The 20,397-nt window shown below is 40.0% G+C and overlaps 2 protein-coding genes across 2 annotated transcripts in view; one reads left to right on the forward strand and one right to left on the reverse strand.

Annotated features, from left to right (window-relative positions):
- adamts7 (ADAM metallopeptidase with thrombospondin type 1 motif 7) overlaps positions 1-14,967 on the reverse strand; it is an 80,022-nt gene extending 65,055 nt beyond the window's left edge. Inside the window, exons 1-3 of the mRNA XM_042491497.2 lie at positions 14,462-14,967; positions 9,520-9,881; positions 292-475 (exon numbers count right to left, since the gene is read on the reverse strand). Of these exons, the coding sequence (XP_042347431.2) occupies positions 292-475; positions 9,520-9,881; positions 14,462-14,582 (667 nt within the window). The 5' untranslated portion in view covers positions 14,583-14,967. The remainder of the gene's footprint in view (positions 1-291; positions 476-9,519; positions 9,882-14,461) is intronic.
- Positions 14,968-17,336: 2,369 nt separating this feature from the next.
- On the forward strand, positions 17,337-19,383 carry rxfp3.3a2 (relaxin family peptide receptor 3.3a2). Its single transcript, XM_042487445.2, has one exon. It carries the CDS (start codon positions 17,511-17,513, stop codon positions 18,657-18,659), a length of 1,149 nt encoding a protein of 382 aa, XP_042343379.1. The 5' UTR covers positions 17,337-17,510; the 3' UTR covers positions 18,660-19,383.
- The last annotated feature ends 1,014 nt before the right edge of the window (positions 19,384-20,397 follow it).

Here is a 20,397-nt window from a genome sequence, read left to right on the forward strand (position 1 = left end):
GAAAGGAAAACTGAATCATTCATCCTTTTTATTCTCATCATTCGGAGCTCAGTGTCATATGTGCAATCAGTGGATACGACTTTGCATGTAGGCTGCTTATACTGACTGACTCCCACTTGTCATCTGACTGGATGTTACTAATCAATATCAAGAAAGAAATGACAAGTGCTAAATATTATAAAAGTTGATTTGCATAGTGTGTGTGTGTGTGTGTGTGTGTGTGTGTGTGTGTGTGTGTGTGTGTGTGTGTGCGCGTGTGCGTGCATGCGTGCGTGTGTGCGTGTGACGTACTTTTGATTCCACAGGTACCGTTGAGAGCTTGTTTCCCTGAGATGGGCTGTACGACTGGACTCCTGGGGGAAGGGGACACATGGCGTTTGTAGATGGCGTGGGCCTGAGGTGCTGAGGTCTCATCGCTCGACTTCTCAAGAGGCTGAATAAAAAATTCTTCATCGGACAACTTGAACAGTCCTGTCTGAAAAGATAGAAGGTATGTAGGTCAGTTCTCTTCATATCTTTACACTGAGCAACTTAGAAAAACAGTCTAGTATTTCAACAACACTTAATATTATAATATTCTTTTGTATATTTAATTTTTTCTTCTGCCGCAACAGATACATAAGCAGTGGGCATAAGGTGACAGATCAACCTACTTTGTGGTTCTGGGTTCCTTAATGTTAGAATTCAATAGTTTGGGGGTTCGGACTGTTGCTCCGATGAAACAAGACATTTGAAGATGTCACCTTGTGCACTAGAATATAGATATTTCCCCATTTTCTGATAGACCAAGTAACAATTAGTCAATTAACCAAGACCCTAACCGGCAGACTAATGGATAATGAAAAAAATGACAGTTTCAAACCTACATCACCCATGTAGCCCCACACATGGTTTACAGTATATTTTCACATTAAAAAAGTCACAAAGTTCTCTCTCACATTACTGAAATAAGCAGTGCTTTTGGCCATTATGTAACTGTCTTAGCTTTACACTGAGCGTGCAAAACACCCCATTAGAAATATGTTGCCCTAAGAGCAACTGTTATAAAAAAAGAAAAACAATTTCAAACTAAAATAATTACAAAACTGAGGAATCTTTTTTTCATTTTTTAACACTATATGTAAAATACTTGTCTTAGTTTTGTCTTTAAAGTATTTCACTGCTGGAAAGACAGTCTTTTCATAAAAGTGGGCTGTCTATGCAGTAGAAATTTAAATAAATGCTACACGAGCAGAGCAAAGAGAGGAAAGGGGCTGTAGCATTTGCTTTTGATCAAGAGGTGTCACATTTACAACTACCAGAATGCACTGCACCACAGCGGATAAATAAACCAATAAATGCTCCCACTGGTGGGTAACTTTATGCAACCTTGTCCAATTTGACACAGGAAATAATATGGTGGTCAGCTGATAACTAATGATCTTGAATGACAGTTATACAGTACACTAACTCATGCTTCTAAAACATTTTAGGCAAAAAATAGAAACACAGCAACAGGATCTTAGTTTGTATTTGACTGATCGATTGTTTTACTGTTTGATCTCAGTTTGGTCTGAGTTTGAGAAAGAGAGAGAGGTCTGGGTTTCTCTCTCAATCCGCTTCTATACTCTTTGTGACCATGACAGCAGGCATGCAGAAAGCAGACATAAAATCTGTAGCTCAAGCAACAGCCCAGAGCTGACAAAAATCCCCTGGGTGAGCAGGGAGATCAAGGCACTGGTTAGATGGAGGGAAGCTTACCATAGTTCCTTTATTCATGCTACCCACACTGTTATAAAACAAAGCTCAATGACAATCAACAAAGTATCCCTTAAAAGGCTGCTTGTCAATAACAAATATGACATGACTCCTAAAGACAAAATCTGGAAACCCACAACACTGACTTGTCTTCAGCACACAAAAACCAAACTCAGTAGGCTTCAAGTGAGACAGAATAAACAGCCAAATGTCTTAAATTTGCTGCAGACATCCAGGGTGAGACTGAGACAGGAAAGATCAGATGTCACATAAACTACTACACCCTAAACCCTGTCGGCACGGTGCCAGAACTAAATTCCAGTAGCCCTGCTCCTTTTTCTGTTGACCACCCATGCCCTATATTTAATTCCTGTCCACCTTTTGCTCCCATTAACTTTCCCTCAGCTGTCACACAGTCCCAGGGTCCAACTGAGGCTCAGACAGGAGGGCTGCTGCTACAATATCTGCACTATATATACAGTACCACATGGAGAAGGTTGAGTAGAGTAAGAGGATTTTTACTCCCATCTATTAGACATACTGTAAAAGCTTTTTTAAAATGGTTAAGAGATTTTAAGAATTCATTAAATTTTGTCTCCTTTTTTAGTGTCTCGGTGAAAAACATTATCAGCAATGACTGGATTAATGCAATGAAACCAAGATGAAATTGAATCAAATCACATGTAGTTTTTCGGTGACATTTATTTGTAGTCATTTGGTATTTGGAATTCTGCCTGATTTCACAATATCTGCACAACAGCAATCTAACATATGTCTTATGTTTTTACTCATTATCTTCTCTAGATGACTCACACTTCTGCCATAAATATGCGAGCAAAATGTAAACAAGACCTTCCCTGTTGTTATAACTACACTGCTCAAGGAGATAACATCTCATACATACAGCGATGCATGAGATGTTAAGACTGTGCTCATTACATGTCCATCTGCTCTCTAAATAACTGTCATTGTGTTAGTTTGTGTTTGCTATGAATCTCTGTAAATGTCAAGTTGTCTCTGCGCCATGTCACCTACAATACCTCTGCAACATTATTCTACCCTTGGCGCGGCAGGACTGCGGCATCCCACCGCTTCAAGAAACACTTTCTGACAGATTTTTTTAAAAAAAATAATAATAAATAATAAAATCCAGGTTATTTATAAGCAACAACTTCAACAAAAAAGTTTCTTTCTGTTGTTCAGGTATGTAACATCACAGCAAAAAGACTTTTTTTTAGATCTGTTGCATCCCATGAATTGCACACATTGCTATCTATTTTGATGCTCTGCAGATTACACACACAAGCATGTACAAATAACATGAGGACGTGCTCGTCTTGTTTTTTATGTGCAAACAAAATGTCACATATTAGCTCTAATGAATGGCCATAGATCTATATAATGCTTTTCCTCAATGAGGATAGATTTAACAACAATACTAATTGCAGATGGCTGAATACCCTGTAATGTGTGCTCATTAAAATCAAGCAATCTTGAGTCGTAATGACAGCATGCAAAAAGCAAGAGAATACAACAACACATTATGCAAAAAAAACATCATATAAAATCATTAAACTAATTGGTCATCCCTGGTTCTGAGCATATTGCTTTTAGCTTATAATAAGGACCTTAGATGCTTCCTAGGAAAAAAAAAACTGATCACTTCTGTTGATCCTTAATGATGCCAAACGATGAGGTTCTGTGTCTGTTAAGTTTAAGTGCATCACATATAATCTGTGGATGTTTGTTTTTCTTTTTCTTTATCTATTATCTATGTTTTTTTCTTGCTTTTAATGACTTACCGATTAAATAAATAAAAACTAATCATCAACTAGACCAAAAGCAGTTGCCTGACAGACTATCAGCAGCCTGAATAACAACCTGTATATATAGTGTAGTATGACATATACACTTCCAGAAAGAGATATGTCCTTTCATGAAGTAATCCAATCTGTGGGACATTTTATTTGCAGATTTCACTGCTTAATTACACATTCTGGCACAGACAAAAATTAAAAAACACTGGATGATATTAAGATCAATAAACCCAGTGCAAATGGTCAGTGGACTTCTGGTGGCCTGCATATGAATTAGTATGTAAGCATTCACACGCAATTACACACTGGAGGAACAGCCACCAGGGGCAATTTTGGGTTCAGCATCTTGCCAATATCAACATGCAGAACGGAGAGGCCAACCCTTCCAGTTAATGGAAGACCTGCTCATCCTCCCAATCCACAGTTGCCATACAGACAGAGATATCAAACTGAAGAATTCACTGAGACTGGCCTTCCCAGTCACCTGACCTCAATCCAGATGATCATGTGTTTCACTTGCTGCAGACCAGACTGAAGGCAAAAAGTCCCAAAACATGCGAGGAGAGAAGCTGGCTGCTGTAGACAGGCCTGGCAGAGCAGCACCAATGTGGATACCATGTGTCTGCTGATGTGTGCAGGATGTAAAGTTCGGAGAGGGGATGTCTCTGCAAATTATTAACAATAAATTATCAAATAAAATGCCCTTTAAGTTTATTTTTTGCATATTTTCATGGTGTCAATTAAACTTGAAAATAAAGCTTAGTGTGGATGAGTGCTTATCTGGTAGAGTGTGCACACTAAGGGACAACTTCAATAAAGGTTCCCTGTGGAGTTTTTGGCTTCTAGTAGCGCTGTGGAAGTGTTTTAATGAGTGGATCTCTACTTTTGACTGTCATATGCACGTGCATTCTTGTACACAGTCCTGCCAATACTTTTACAATTTTCTACTGATAAACAGGTTAATGTAACGAACCAGGATATGCAGCAATGCGTCAGCAAAGAAAGGAGAGAAAACTGGATTTAAAAATGCAGGGTTTAAAATACCAAAGACATCAGCTTTGCAATTTTTTGTGCAGAAAGAAATGTGTTCAACATGTTTGTTGGAGCTGCATTCACTGTTTTGCTGAGAAACGCTGAATATAAATCTAACGTGTTTACAGGAATCCTCCACAGGGGCACTTTTAAGCAAAGCTGCTCAGTACAACAGCCAGCGACTCCAGTGAGTCGTGCAGCTGTAGCTTAATATATGCAGACAGCATGAAGACAAATATTGTCTAGCAAGCCATGTAATCTTTAATATCTCTAACTGCATATCAATTGAGTACAAATTATTTTGGGTTGTGGTGAATCCGGCTCCTCACAAGCAGCTTTTGTTATGACATTTTTGTGCATAACAGCATTTATAGTTAGTAACAGAAGGGTGCAGCGAGCAAAAACATGAGGTCATTGATACTCAATGCCTCTAAAGTGACATAATATAACTGTTTTTAAAATTGGGAGGTGGAGGGGATGGCAGATGGTGGGTCATCTGGCATTCACATCACTGTTGAAGACTAACAACACAAATGTTTTTTGAGATCTCTGCGGCATTTCCAATATTTATGGCACTGAACCTGGGTGTTCCTAGTGCACATGGTAGCATTTGAGCCACCACACCTCTGTGATGGTTTGTTTTTGCCAACCCAACCTGGCTTTTATACCAAAATATGGTCATTTTAAGCCAAAACGTGATCTTTTCCTCACCATATCCAAGTTATTTTTGTGCCTTAACCTAAAAACACTGTAAACACCTTGTTGAGAAATGTAGAGTTTCAATGAGCCTTCTAAAAAAATAACATACAAATGTAACATGCCTGGGGTTTGTAAAAATGTAAAATACAAATGTTTTTATGGCCACTGGGTTGCACGGAAATGCTTTGTGAAAAGTTCACAAACCAAGGCCAGACACATGTAAGCTTAAAGGGTTGGGTAAGGGTAGCAGTGGTTAGCAGAGGAGAATCTCTGTGCATGTATAAGAGGGGATTTATCTGCAGGAAACCATGTCAACTTCTGACCGATAATATCAAAACATCACAGAGCAGTGGGCAAATGATCCCCAAAAAAATGACTGGTTTACAAGTGACATAACAATTGCCTCTGTTCTAGTCACGGGTAGACAAAGCTCTGATGACGTGGTGAGAGCAGGATGAGCAGAGGCCTTAAACAACATGAATCCATGTATGGTGTCAAAGGTAGCGGTGTGGCTAAGTGCTTCCTTGGCACATGAAATGATGTACTGAAACTCCCTGCATCTGTTTAAATTTGAGCCTTCCCAGCAAGTCAATGCACAAATTTGCCCCTTATCATATCGGTGTATTAACATGACTGTGAAACTAGCATGAAAGTGCCTCTACTTCAATATTCTCTTTCTTTACATGTCAAACCAATGAAGCTTCTTTCAGATGCAGCAGAATTTGCAGGATAGATATGCAGCTAAAAATCTGCAGGGAGACAGCATGGACCAAAATCTGTAAGTACAGTTTCCAGTATTTCACTGAATTCAACACTGCTCAAGTCTTGTTTACATGACTACAGTGTGTTTTTCAAGAAAGGGAACTTTCCCTGGCGCACTATGAAGCAGCTTCTGAGTATATAACATCAGAACCCTGTTTACTCTTATATAGAAACATGTTGGTATTAAATGGCAAAACATATTTAATCCTCAAGGACTTGTAAAAGACTAAATGGCAATTTTTCTTACTTGCTGAAGGCAATGTTTGTTTACTTCAGGTGGAGTGTGGGAGTCTGGCTTGCCATACAATTCCCACCAGGGTTGTCTTTACAGCGGAGCATGGTCAGGCACACTGGGTAAAAACAGAAAACTACAAGGGGTTGTCTCAATGCCGATTAGCATATTGATATTATCCGTGTGGTTAAATCAGCGATTCTGGATTTGACTGCCTCTTCTGAAGTATAACAAAGACTGTGAGGCAGGCACCTTAAAGGGAAACTCCGCCGATTTTACAAAACAAAGTCTGTTTACAGGTCCTGAGAGAGTTCCACTCAATCAATTTTTCTACTTAGCCTGTTTGTTAAATCATTTCTTACATTGTGAGTCTGAGTTTTACTGGAGTGCAATTCTAAATCAGTGAAGTCCTCTTTTAACAAAACTACACTTGCTTATTGCCATCACGTGCTGGGATTCCTCCTCATATTATGCAGGCTTGCAGGTTACTGTTTCTAAACACACTTACCAGCAAAAGTGAAAGTAATAGTCAACTCCAGGTTCACTCTTGTTTGGGGTTTTGCTCACTATATTTGTGATTTTCTGAGCCAAAACCTCATCTGAGCACCGTGGGGGTATACCCCCATTTATATCCCAAACACAGAAAATAAGAAAATACAGGCAGAGGGCAGACTCTCTGCAGAAAAATACACTGCCACACACTTCTAGTGGGTCATACGTGATGATTGAGAGGGATTACTTGTGTATGAGTCTTTTTTAGGAAAATCCAGCATAGCATATCTTAAACCAGTTAGGCTTTTTTTGACTTGTTATAGGAAGAAAAGCACAGATGTCACTAATAAAATTAAGGCTGTCAAGCAAAACAAGTCAAATTAACCACCAGATTTAGAAGGCCACCCTGCGGCTTCCCGTCAGCTACAACAGCAACAAAGAGACGAGGGTGGTATGTCGACATTGCCATCGTTGTATGGTATGGGAGTGTAAACACATCCAACCATTCAACGCCATCACCCAGATGTGCTAATCACTGAGACGAGGAGAAAACAAACCTTAGGTGACATGTCAAAATGCCTCATTTGAGGAAGGCCTGTTGACTTAACACATTGCGGTTTATATAGTATGCGTCTCAAGCACAAATACATCTCAATCACGCTTCTCTTGCCTCTTATACCAAAGAAACAATGCAACCAAAAAGTGATAGGGGTAGTTGTAATATTATTTGTGAAACATACCTTTAAAAAAATATACTGCTGCGCAATTACATTAAAAATATTAAACAACATAATATGCTGTTTTTATCAATAAGAAACAGTCAGAACACCTAATAGCGGCCTTAATTAGAAAGACTGGTTGTAATTAATAATACATTGTGATACTAGATGAATAAGTCAGTCTTATTAATTATCAAGGCAGTCACATTAATTAAGACAGAGGCAGTGAGGTGCTGTTTGTTTGTGATACATGGAAATATTTTTGAAATTCATTGACCAGATATAATGAGGAGTAATATTATTGCAGCGCTGTGATAATTCAGTGAGAAAAATCTCCCAAGCACCTCCTTCAGCAGTCTAAAAGTTCTTGCTTTTATGAGCAAACATCTGCATGTGATCACAGACTCAGAACAACGTGAATGACTAGCTGCATTTTGAAGCAACAGTCTTTGAATGTGAGTGAGCAGATTGTGGCTTATAGTTGGATTCCTGCTGTGATCCTTGAAATGCACTGAAGGGAAGGTTTCTTCCTCAGCCTTGACAGTTACATGGTGAATACTTTCATAGAAAAACAGAAGTGCAATGAATGTTTACTGCAAAGCCTAAAGGAAAAAAATATATTGGAGTCTGATTTTTAAAAAAGGCATAGATAAATTCCATTTTCAGTTCAGTTTTAAATAATAAAGATTTTTAGTTAGTTTAGTCATCAAAATTTAATCCAGTTGATAACATTTGGAAAGTCTAAAAGACGGGCATTATTAAATCATTTTATCCTCATTCACGTCAGAGGAGGTCTAAACCATCACAAACGCTCCTTATTATGAGCCCAGACTCAGTGAGAGCATCACAACTATTTTTGCAATTCTCATCTGTCCCCAAAATTAAATTAAAAAAACAAACAAACAAAAACACCTATGGTGACATTGCGTTTTTGAATAAGCTGTCACAAAAAATCAGGCATTTGAGGCCACAACAATCTCAGCAACAGCCGATGAAAATCTTGGACAGACTGTCTCTCTGGGACCAAAAATGTGAAAGATCAGGATAATTTTACACGCAGAAAGCCAAACTTTTTTGACTTCCTGTGCCACTGATCAACTTTAATGGGAATGAATGGTACCCTGCTTCAAACGCTGTATCCAGTTTTCTTTATACATCGATAGTTGAGACAGAGTCGCACACGCAGCTCAGCTGGATAAGCCCCACTTTAGTGTACAGTATGCAGGTTATTTTCATATAGGGTTACAACAGATATCACATTTGTGCATGAGGTATGCCTGAACACGGAGTTTGGCGGTGACAGAGCTATGGATTACCGAGGTTTCGTGGTTTACCGCGATATTATGTTTAGAGCGTATTTCATATCACACACCATATGCATTCCTGTAACTTTCACCAGCAAAAAAAAAAAAAAAAGTGGTGATAGTAGAGCTAAATCACACTGCATGCATCTCATCGCTGCAGTATCGCGGTACAGCAGTATTGCAGTATCGCAGTAATGTTGTTACTGTCACAGCACTATGAAATGAAATAATTATTTTGACTGGCATCCAAAGTTTCAGCAGTCAAGTCAAATTTTACATGTCCTATTTCTGCTGTTAGTTAGTAGTTGGCTTTTTTGAATAACAGATGGACACAGCAGGACAGTGAAATTATGTCCCTAATCTCTGAACAGCATGTGACCAGGTCATGCTGCACCTGTAAGTGGTATTTCAACCAATTGTTCAACACTGTAAATCTTCTGGCCGGAGTAAAGCCTTTATGTTCCAAGTCTGAACAGTGAATAATTTTAGACACACCTATGGTTCATGGAAAATCCATCCAGGGTGTGCAGCTGTCTAAACGACCCTTAAATTGTCAGATGAGGTCTAAACATCCACTTCAAGAGTTTTTTTACATTAATGCCTCAGAACACTTATAAGACTTAAATCAGCTCTGGAATACAGCCCTCTGCTGCAGCTGACATTTCTGCGTTTAACGAGAAATGCATTTGAATAAACCTATCAATGGAGCTTTTAAAATTACTCACCATCCCATCACAGGTACTTATGGCTGCGCTTCCTTTACCAACAGCCTCATCCCACACTTCACCTAAGAAATAGCACTGTGAGGATCCAGGAGGGCGAATCTGTGCTCCATCCAGGCCTCCATACCTCCTCTCAGTCACAAAGCCTGGAGCCAGCAGGTGTGGGTTGAGGGTGAGGTTAAAGTGCAAACTGTGACCGCCATGCCACAACTGGTAGAAGACGCGATCTACGTCCGCTGGTCCCTCTGAGGCTTCCCGGCGCTGTACACGGCGAGCGTGGTGAGATAGGAAGTTGGACAGGAAGTGACCTCTGGCATCCACTCTAGTGGGGTGAACCACTTCATACTGAGGCAGATGAGATCTCTCTGTGGAGGTCATGGTGGGAAGATGTAAGAGAAGATGGGTTAATGAATCATGGGAAAGAGGAGAGTCATTAAGTAATTAAAGTGGCTGTAAAGCTGTAAACAGCACTGGGGAGGCACTAAACAAGCCTATGGGTGTCTCATCTGTCAATTTTACTTCTAAATACAGCTGCAGTGTATACAGAAGATTTTAGAGGATTCTTGTCTATCCTCCTTTTACTTTCTACTCCCACGTGCAGCAGTTTTGATAAAAAGGTTCATTCCTCTGATAAAACACATATTCCTTGTTTTTCTGTGATTTGACATAGCTGAGTCAACAGCATGAAAGGCAGTGTGAGAAATATCTTCCTTTGTGAGCAAGGGTATAGAGAAATTGACTTTAGAAGAGTGATTGCTTCCAGCCTTATTGTGGCCAGCTGATTGCAACAATATTACTGATTACTGTAGCGCACATGTCCCACCACATGCATTCAAACATCTTTCTCGACACTGCATGTCTTTCTAATTTAGTTCATTATACTGAATAATCAATGGTGTTATTTAATATGCACACATGGAAAACAGATTAAGATGTGGCTTAGAAATTAAGTGGCAAAGACACAGGAAACTAAATTTTAAAGTATTTCGACGTTCGAAACTAAATAAATCTTGAAGCTGCCCTACTTTTGTGGTCACATGGTGTATCTACCGTATAAGAACAATGTGTATAGTACCATAAAAACCTTAAAAGAACAATGGTTGGTGTTACAGTGGAAGCAAACTCAGAACCAATCAGCTATTGATCTAATAACATTTAGGGGCAACTGAGTAGGTATAGCTGCGGCTGGAGCAGGATAAAGGTCTCATTACATACAACGCGAATCATGTCTTCATGAATAATGAAAAAAGTTAATGCATGAAGTGGATTATTGCTACGTTAGTCCTCATATTTAGACACTAAAAGTTGCTTATTTGCAGTGCACATTGTCAATTGCTGCAATTGATAATTAAGTATTCTTTAGTATAGTTACTGGAATAGTTATTGCAAAACTACCCAGAAGTTACCAGATGTTATTTTAAGGTAACGTCATCAATTCCTAATTTTCATATAAAATGGGATACATCAACAAATGTGGCTAATCTCCATGATAATAACTGATGTCACAACAACTGCTGTTTTATAATAATGTCTCATGATTCTGAACAGCTGACAGTACAAAAAACACCCTTGTAGCATTATAATTTCCAGACCTGCTGTTTTGGCATGTAGATAATCTATCAAGGCTCAAGAACCTGCTCCTGAACCCTCATAATGCCATCATTATCTTAATGTCATTCAGGAGAAACGAGCAGAGTGCAAACAGTGGTTGCACACAGCTCTGAGGTAAAATGAGGTCTCTCTCCATTCAGCTTTGCACTGGATTATCTGCACAAATATTTCAATGAATACATCAACGCAGTAAGCTCTGAGGTGGATGTGTTTGGCAACCAGCTTCATGGAATATCTCACTGAATGAAGAGCAAGAAAAACACATGCTTTAAAGTTTTCACCCTCTGTAAGGTCACTTGTATTCATTTTCGAGACTGTCAAAAGAATGTCAGTCAAAGCGAGGAAATTCAGATGGAATTTCACCCAAACTAGAAGCAACATAAAAAACGAAATGGATGGCAGAAATCAAAATATTATATTTTTTCCTCTTTCCGTTTGTGCTATATATCAATCTAAACTAGTGTTATTGGCAATCTCTCTAGTATAATGGAAATCAAAGACATTTGACTTGTGGTGCTCAAAGCACAAAATAAAATACATTTAGCTACAACACATGAATGAATTAGCATTTCAGCATTTCCAGTTCCCTCAAATTCAATGGGTTTTTTGAATGGGTTTTTGGTTAGGAGCCTGAAATAAGGTCTGTGGTTGACACAAGCTGTAAAGACTTTCGGGTTTTGTTCTACAATATGAAATGTCACAGTAAAACCCCCACTTGCAAACTTACAAGCTTTTATGCGTCTTAAAATTGCTAACAAGCGGCTAAATGAGACGACAGACATCATCATATCAAGCCAAGCCAAACACAGTTTTAGAGCTTTGTAGCGGTGGCAACGTGAGCGCGATGTAGTTCCTAGTAGCCTAACAATTGAGGATTAACTTGAGTAGCCAAGTAACGATTTGTGGAAAGAGAAATTACTATTGAATTTCTATTTTTATCTTTTAATTGAAGTACTATCTATTACAATTTGATTGGGGAGAAGACACACATGTACAGTATATATGTATATAGAGGTCTTTAGGTCTTTTTTTTTGCTTATTTTATTGTAACTTTTTTGCCTTTTTTCCATGTTTTTGATAAAGATCAACCTTTGCTTTATTTTTCTTAAATTTCAAAAGGTTACATGGCTCCCAGAAGGTCCTCAGAAAATAATAGTTCCTATTTATGCACTTTATGGGGATAGTTTGGTGTTTTTTTTAACCAGCTTATTTTTTTAACAATGTGGGTACTTTGTGTATATGAACTGTGGTAAACATCCCTCTATCATACCAGCACTAAAATCTCCCGACTCATCTCTCAGCTCTCTCAAACTCAGACCAAACTATAAAACTGAGACTCTGTTAAATGCTTATTTCTCACCATATTGTCTTTAGTTCATATTTGAATCCACTCTCTGGCTGTTATATGATAATGTCTAAACAAGAAGGGAGGGCGATATTGTTTTTTGTGTTGAAGTAACAGAAACTTAAAAACTGAGATCAAACTGTAAAACTATGCAATGGTGTTAAGATATTTACCAATTTTCTGTTGATATGCAGCCTATTTCTCGCCTAAATTGTCTATAGAAACATATCTTAATAAACTATTGGGCTGTAATCGGCTGATTATTTGTGATCAAGAGGAGGGTGCCGTAACGCCCTGTTTTGTAATAGCAAAGTCTGGAAAATCGGACATCAAACGGTAAAACTAAGCAGTGCAGATAACATATGAAACAATATCTGTTACTGTGTTGTCTGTTTCTTCCCTAAAATATTTATAGAAATGTTGTTTGGCTTACCGTTTAACTGTTAGCAAGACTCCCACCATATTGTTTGCTCTGGTCGAAATCCGGTCAAAACCAGTCAAAACAGCGAAAGGCCGCTTGGCCAAGTTGTATTACGTCACGCACTAGCGGTCTGGCGCAAAGCATTCTGGTTGTTGTAGGATTTCTACCTCTAGAGAGAAACAGCAAATTGCAAAGCCTTTTCCACTGTTTTGCAGGGGGTTTTTTTCACTGCCTTGTTCCACTGCATGAAAAGATCATATCTGCAGCAGAGCAAAATTAGCTGAGAATGCTTTGTGAGAATGTGAGCTTGCATCACAACAAACATGTTTCACCAAGCTGAGTACACAGACAGGCAGCTAGAAATGGTGACAGGAGGTTAATAGGACATGTTTTGTTAAATAATATCTGACGTTGTGATCACTAATGAGGAACCCTCTGCTTTATTTTCTCAGTCAATGTGCTGTTTTTATAGTACTGGTATTTTTTAACTGTTTATATGTTTAACCAACATTTTAGATATAGTAAGGATTATTGTATGTAATTGTTGTCATTTTGTTCATTATTAGTACTGTATCAATTTGTTTTTTTTCTTTTGTTGATTTGGGTTAGGTTTTTGTTTTTGTAGTTTTTCTGTTTAGTTGTTCTTTTTCATTCCTTTTTGCCTTTGGCTTTTAATTCATACTTTTGCTTTATTTTATGATGTAATGTTTACTCATGTAGATGCCAGGAACAGTGGTTTTTACCCTGGTAGTGGCTAATGTGGATCCACATAAATAAAATAAATATGTATTTCTGAGGCAAGAAAGAGCCCTAAGATGTGTCCCACTGCTTGGACATTTTAAAAATAAACTTTGGGATTCCTGTGCCAACATTTATCATCTCAAGTGCCTTCCCTCAGAGACACATCCTTTTCTATAATGCCTGACGGTGCTTCGTTTTTCCCCCAAGGACCCGCAGTTGATTTATACAGGATGAGTCACACTGCAGCCAGACTCCTTCTGTTTCTACCTGTAACCTCAGGAGAGCAGCATCTGAACGACGAGCTTCAGGGGAGGCTGAGAGAGTTCAGGCAGTGGAGGGGGAGAAATGTTTCCCTCAAGACAAGACAGGATAAACTCTCGGATCTGATTATACCCACTGAGCCTTTGCAAAGTAGAATGGAAACCATCTCCACTGCGAGGATGAGGATGCATCCTGAAAGTCAAATTCTGTTTCCTGACCTTCCTCGGTGAGGTCAGAGGTCAGAGTTAACTGCAGTGGGTTTTGGCTGTGTTTTGGCTCAAGGGCAGGGCAGATGCTGTCCTACATTAAACTCAGATGACTAAATGGAAAGACGGTCTCTCCAGCAACCAGACTGAGCTGCATAACCTTGGGTTTAATTGCCATGATCAGCCCAAACTTTGTAAACAGAAGTCACAGCTGCAGAGAGGGCTGCTGCTGGCCTGATTCTGGGCTGAATTAGATGCGCTCTGGAACAAATGCGCACAACAAAAGCAGCCACATACAAGAGGACGTGGCGATATCATGAAAATTTCACTTTAAAATGTGTTGTTTTCGGGCTCACTAACCTGTTTCATGTGATAATCCTAATGCTTTGCAGTTTCCCAGGACCGCCAGAAGTGCGATGAATATGTGAATGGGAGAGACTCCTCGCCCAGAAGCGTGAAACCCGCAGTCCAAACGGGTCATCTTGTCAGGACGGTAGCAGCCTGTATTTTAGAAACATTTAACGCCTTTCTGACACCGCGTCGTCTGTCAATTCAAATGATTTCCATCTGTGTTTGAATGCACTTTTCTCTCCGTTGCGACCGTGCACTTTAAACTGTCACAATCCCTGCAAACTTCTCCAATTTAGGCCTGAACATGGTCTGCCTCCCGGTGCTGCGTCTGTTGCATTCTCAGCCTTTTTGGACTTGTTTGTAAGTCGGCGTTGACGTCTTTTTGCGAGTAGCTGTCCCCTCCGTCCTCCATCAGTCTCCCACCGACAGCCAGTGACAGCTTAAAAGTTTTTCTCTGCAAACTTTCGCTGAGCAGAGCCACCCCCACAGATGGGTGGACTTAAGACAATGGGCTATCTTTCAGCAGGGCTGCAGGCTTAAAGGGGAATGCTACTCCAAGAAAGCGGATACAGCTCTTAAATCCAATTGGCACTCGATCCCAAAATGGGGTCATTTGGGTTTTCAGTGGGTCAGATGAGGACCAGTGTTGATGGTTCACTTGGAGTCAGAGAAATCATGACAGATCAGGAACTTCAGTGAGCATTATTACAAAACTTCTTTACAGCGCTGAAGGCTGAAAGCATGAAGTTAAGTAAAAACTTTGGACCTACACGTGCAATGTCTGAAACTGAAGTGGAAAAAAAGTCTGGATTGATTAAAAAAAAAAATCCACATGGTCATTAAAATCTACATCATTGTTTTTACATTATTATCTCAATCTGTTTAAGCTTAGCGCTCCCTCTAGCGGACAAATGAAGGCACTATAAGCCACAATGATGATGCTTCTGCACATTTAAAAAGCTGCAATTTTGATTTTGTTAAGGAAGCACGGTGTTGGTCTTTACATTTTTTAAATCAATTTTTCAGTAAATATATACACAAACACCCTCCCCAGACACCCAAGAAATAAATAAGTTTGATAAAAACAAACAAACAAAATAAAATACAAAAACTAAATAATTAAAAAATAATAATAATGCAAAAATATAATAATTTACAAAATGAATATAAGGTACAAAAAACAATACAATAATTTACCTAGTACAAAAATATACTGCATTTACACATATAAATGCAACCATTTGTACACACAGAAAGAGGCATATGAAGCATACATTCATATAAAGATACAAACATACACATATTTAAAAACTGAGTAATTATACATTTACTTTTACTTGAACCCCTCAAAAAATGTATCCCTATTAGATTCCTCTTTAATTTGTAATATATCAGATAGGAATGGAGTGACCGTACTCTCATCCCCATCTGGGGGTTGGTTGACCTTATGTTCTTTTAATGAGATAAATAAAACATAGAAACAGTCTTAAAATGGATTGTAAAAGTTTGATTTCATTGATATTTTTTGTTGAAATTAAAGTTTGGCTGGCCTGAATTTTCTTTTTCAGCGCTGTTGACACGCTGACGCATCAACCAATTATGTCTTAGGTTTAAATTTCTAGCCTGGGCACTGTGTTAATCAGCGTACTTAGCTGACGCTATGCTAACTTTAAGTGCATTTAGAAGCACACTGGTACAATGAGGTGACGAAGTGTGATATTAAAATAGGACTCAGACACTGATCAAAAGCATAGATTTATTTATCTTTTTGACCAAACACAAACTTTAGATGACGTTCATTTGAGGTGCTTTGTGGCAAAAAGCAGACACACCCAAGAGTGCGTTTGAGCAACACTGCGATAATGTAGCTGCTCATGCTGTTGCATTCTCAGTGTGAACACAGCATTACTCCTGAAATTACCCTGTAGGTGACCTCTGACCCCAATGCAGAAAATTCCCAACACCCTCTCACTCTGAACTCTTCACATGATGCTGCTTTGTCAGGACCTTAAAAGTGTACCCATGGCGTTTTGGGTATCCTTGTGTGTCGGCTGTTTACGCTCTCGGACGCCATTATGGTGATGAAGCAGCATGGTCTCTATATTTAAACAACAGCGTGGCCGGTCACGACAGTTGGATTTAGACACCAAAGTCACAGACGGTTAAGTTTGGGCAAAAGAGGCACATGGTAAGGTGTAGGGAAAAAAAACACACACATCCACACAAAGCGAACTCCAAACTCCCGCACAAAACTCTGTTGTTTGTGGGATCCATCGACTGGTTTCGTCCAGCTGTGTTCTCAAGTGATGCTGTCCGTGCGTGTTGCATGTGGACGTGGTTGCTGCCATCCATCTGTCCGTCAGCGTACGATAACAACACATCTGGATCTGTCCAACTATGTTATCACGCTTCTATGCGTGTTGCATGTGAATGCGTAAGGTAACTTTTGGTGTCATACTCCTACAAAGCACTGACAGACTGGCGTTATTTGATGAGTTCATAATGAGAACGGGTTGAAATTTCAGTAACTTTCTCAAGGACGCCCTCTAGGGAGCTAATAAATGTGACAACCGACCCACGTTACAACACACCCCAGTTTCCCCTATACATGTGACGATGTTCCTACATTTATTGTGAGAGAAAGCATTTAAATTAACAAACACACACTGATCGTATTGATGACGCTTACATGAATGAAGGATGATTTTAAATTATTCATAACGTCTCTATTGCTGTATTTTTTTTGACGTCATTTCTCCATCAGACGTATTTTAAACATTCAGCCGCACACCTATGAGCTGACATGTTGGTTGTGACAGTTTGCTGCTGGATTCAGGATGCTTCAGGCTCGTTTTTACGCCTGTGACTCTGCCTCTCTGTCACGTCTTGATTGACCAATCATGGCTCAGCAGAGGAGCGACACACCTGTATAAAAGCAGGGTTCAGTTCATTGAATGGGGATTAAGAGCTGAGAGAGATTCACATGGAGTGTCTGAGTTGTGTTTTCTAGCCTGTGCGTGAAGCCTGGTGCACATCCAGGTTCCTGACTTTAAAAAAAATGGATGAGATATTTAACCACAGCGGAGGAGCGCTGAACCGAAGCTCACCTGCTGATGAGAATCTCCGTTTCGAAGACATCGATGTGAGCGCGGACGGCACCTTCATCCTGAGGATCCTCATCTCCGTGGTGTACTCTGTTGTTTGCGCGGTGGGTTTGGTGGGCAATCTGCTCGTGTTTTTCCTCACGAGGTTACGGCAGGGTCGAAAGAGGTCCAGCATCAATTTCTTCATTATCAACTTGGCGGTGACGGACTTCCAGTTCGTGCTCACTCTGCCCTTTTGGGCTGTGGACACCGCGCTGGACTTCAGCTGGCCCTTTGGAGACTCCATGTGCAAAATCATCCTCTCGGTCACCGTGATGAACATGTACGCCAGTGTGTTTTTTCTCACCGCCATGAGCGTAACTCGCTACCTAGCTGTCGCGTCTGCCCTGAAGAAAAAGGCGCACAGGAGGTCCCGGTGCGTAAAGTGGGTGTGCGCGGTGCTGTGGGTGGCGGCGACAGTGGCCACAGCGCCTACAGCTATCTTCTCCACCGTGACTGTGGTCGCTGGAGAGAAACTCTGCCTCTTGAAGTTTCCCGAGGGGCATGATTGGCTCGCTCTCTATCACATCCAGAAAATATTAATAGCCTTCATCATCCCGATGCTCATAGTCTCTGTGAACTACCTGATGCTCCTGCGCTTCGTCAGACGGAGGAGCATGGGCACCAACAACCCTAAACGGAGATCTAGAGTCACCAAATCTGTCGCCATAGTGGTTTTGTCCTTCTTCTTCTGCTGGATGCCAAATCATGCCATCACCTTCTGGGGCGTTTTGGTCAAATTCAACGCCGTGAACTGGGATGATTCATATTACATGGTGCACACTTATGTGTTCCCGGTCACCGTGTGCCTGGCGCACACAAACAGCTGCTTGAACCCGGTGCTCTACTGCCTGATGAGGCCGGAGATCAGAAAGATGCTCAACAGTTTGTTTTGGAGAGCCTCCCCTCCATCCTCGAAAAAGACCTGCGTGACGCGCTCTTTTACGCACGGAGAAACGCACGGAGTCGTGCCTCTCCAGATTGTTGACAATGGAGAGTACACGCTGTCCATCATAGACCGTAAAGGCTCACCAAGCTCCAGAATGATCCCGTACACAGAGTAACTTTAGGCCTGGGAAAATAAAACCCCACGCAGCTGCTTTTTTTGCTCTGGTTGTCCACCTGTGACTGTCACGACTCGTGCGTAATGCTTTCGCTAGTACCTCAAATTTAAACATTTTTAACGACAGACACTAATTACTGTCACCTCGTTTTCATCATGACATGAACAATGTACAGTAAGTTTTAAATGGTATTTATTTAAGTGATACAACTTTCACAAAATTACTCGTTAATTCAGCTGCTAAACAAGCCCGCGTTTCTCTTAACTTTCTTGCCTTTCAGATGCTGCTTGTTGCTTTTCTTTTTGCCTTTTGTGAAATAATGAAACTTTTGCCTTTACTTGACAGTGAGGAACAAAAAACAAGAACAGAGACAAGGACAGAGGGAGACAAACAAATCTTGGACATTTTTGAGGACTCCTAGCAAACGGTGGGATTGTATTATGAAGAGGGACCTATAATAGATGTGGAGATTAAAATATAGAATCACAAGGTTGCAGTGTTTTCTACTCATAAAGCCTGTGTGTACATCAGCTGCCTTTTCCATTTGAAGTAATGAGTTGTTACAAGTGGCTAAAGATTAACTTCACAGAGCATTTTCAATTTTGAGACATCCTTAATTCTACAATCAGAAACCAAACATGTAAAATCGGCCCAGATTCTATATCGTGCACATGAAAAAAATGCCATGCTGAACTGTATGAATCCATCCACTGCTGTATGTACAAAAAAGAGCATATATATATATATCTATATATATATTTCTCAAATGAAATGTTTTTACACTTTCTCTCACAGCATTACATAAATATGGACAGCTTGTCATCCTGTCAGGTAGAGCAGGTTCATTTCTAAAGGTCTGTTGGCTTTCAACAATAAAATAAACATTTTTTTCCTTGAGACTTGTTGAGTTTGACACTTGGGCAGTGCACTAATCAAGGGGGAGAATGCAGCACAACTGAAGAAAATTAAGATAAGAAATTATACATGTATGCAGAGTTGAACAGCTCCTTTTTTATGCGTACAACCTGTACTAATACTGAATTCATATTCAGCTCAGGGGAGAGGCTAATAAAGGCCACACAAGATCCAGCATCTGCCATGTTACTTGCCAATGGTGCAGGTGCTCCTCAGGCAACTGAGCAAACACAAGGAGAGCTGAGCAGAGGGAGGCTCCTGGCTGCAGGCAGCTGGGGTTGCTTCCATGTTTGTGTGCTAATGAGCATCTTTCCCTGTCTGAATTTTCTCTTCATGGGCCCAGAGGCCTCTTCGGTATGTAAGGGCTGTGCAGGAAGCTGCAGGGATGTTGTACAGTAATGATCACAAAGTGTCCAAACTATAGATTTTCCCTGAAAGCAACAGGCATTGAGAGTCTGATCTATCCATATTGCTGGTCTATGCACTCTCTTAAGTAAAGTCAGTTTTATTTATACAACTCAAAATCACTAGTTTTCCTCAAAGGGCTTCGAAATTTGCACTGCATTCAACATTCACTGTTAGACAAAACAAAAACAAAAAAGGTGAACCCAAAAGTGTTCTTTGGCTTAATATCAGGAGAGCAATTTCACCAAGGATACATTAGCTGAAGCCGAATTAGTTCAATATATTCTGCACAAAATGCAGCAATGTACCTGAGATAAAAGTAAAGCAATCGTACAAGCCGGAGGCTGAATTCAAATCATTATCTTAGGTTTCGCCCTCACTCAGAATTCAGTGTTCTTGTGGCTCAAAGGTGCAATTA

This window comes from Plectropomus leopardus, chromosome 1 (assembly GCF_026936395.1).
Source record: "Plectropomus leopardus strain MGB_pleo_1.0 chromosome 1, ASM2693639v1, whole genome shotgun sequence".
NCBI lineage: Eukaryota > Metazoa > Chordata > Actinopteri > Perciformes > Serranidae > Plectropomus > Plectropomus leopardus.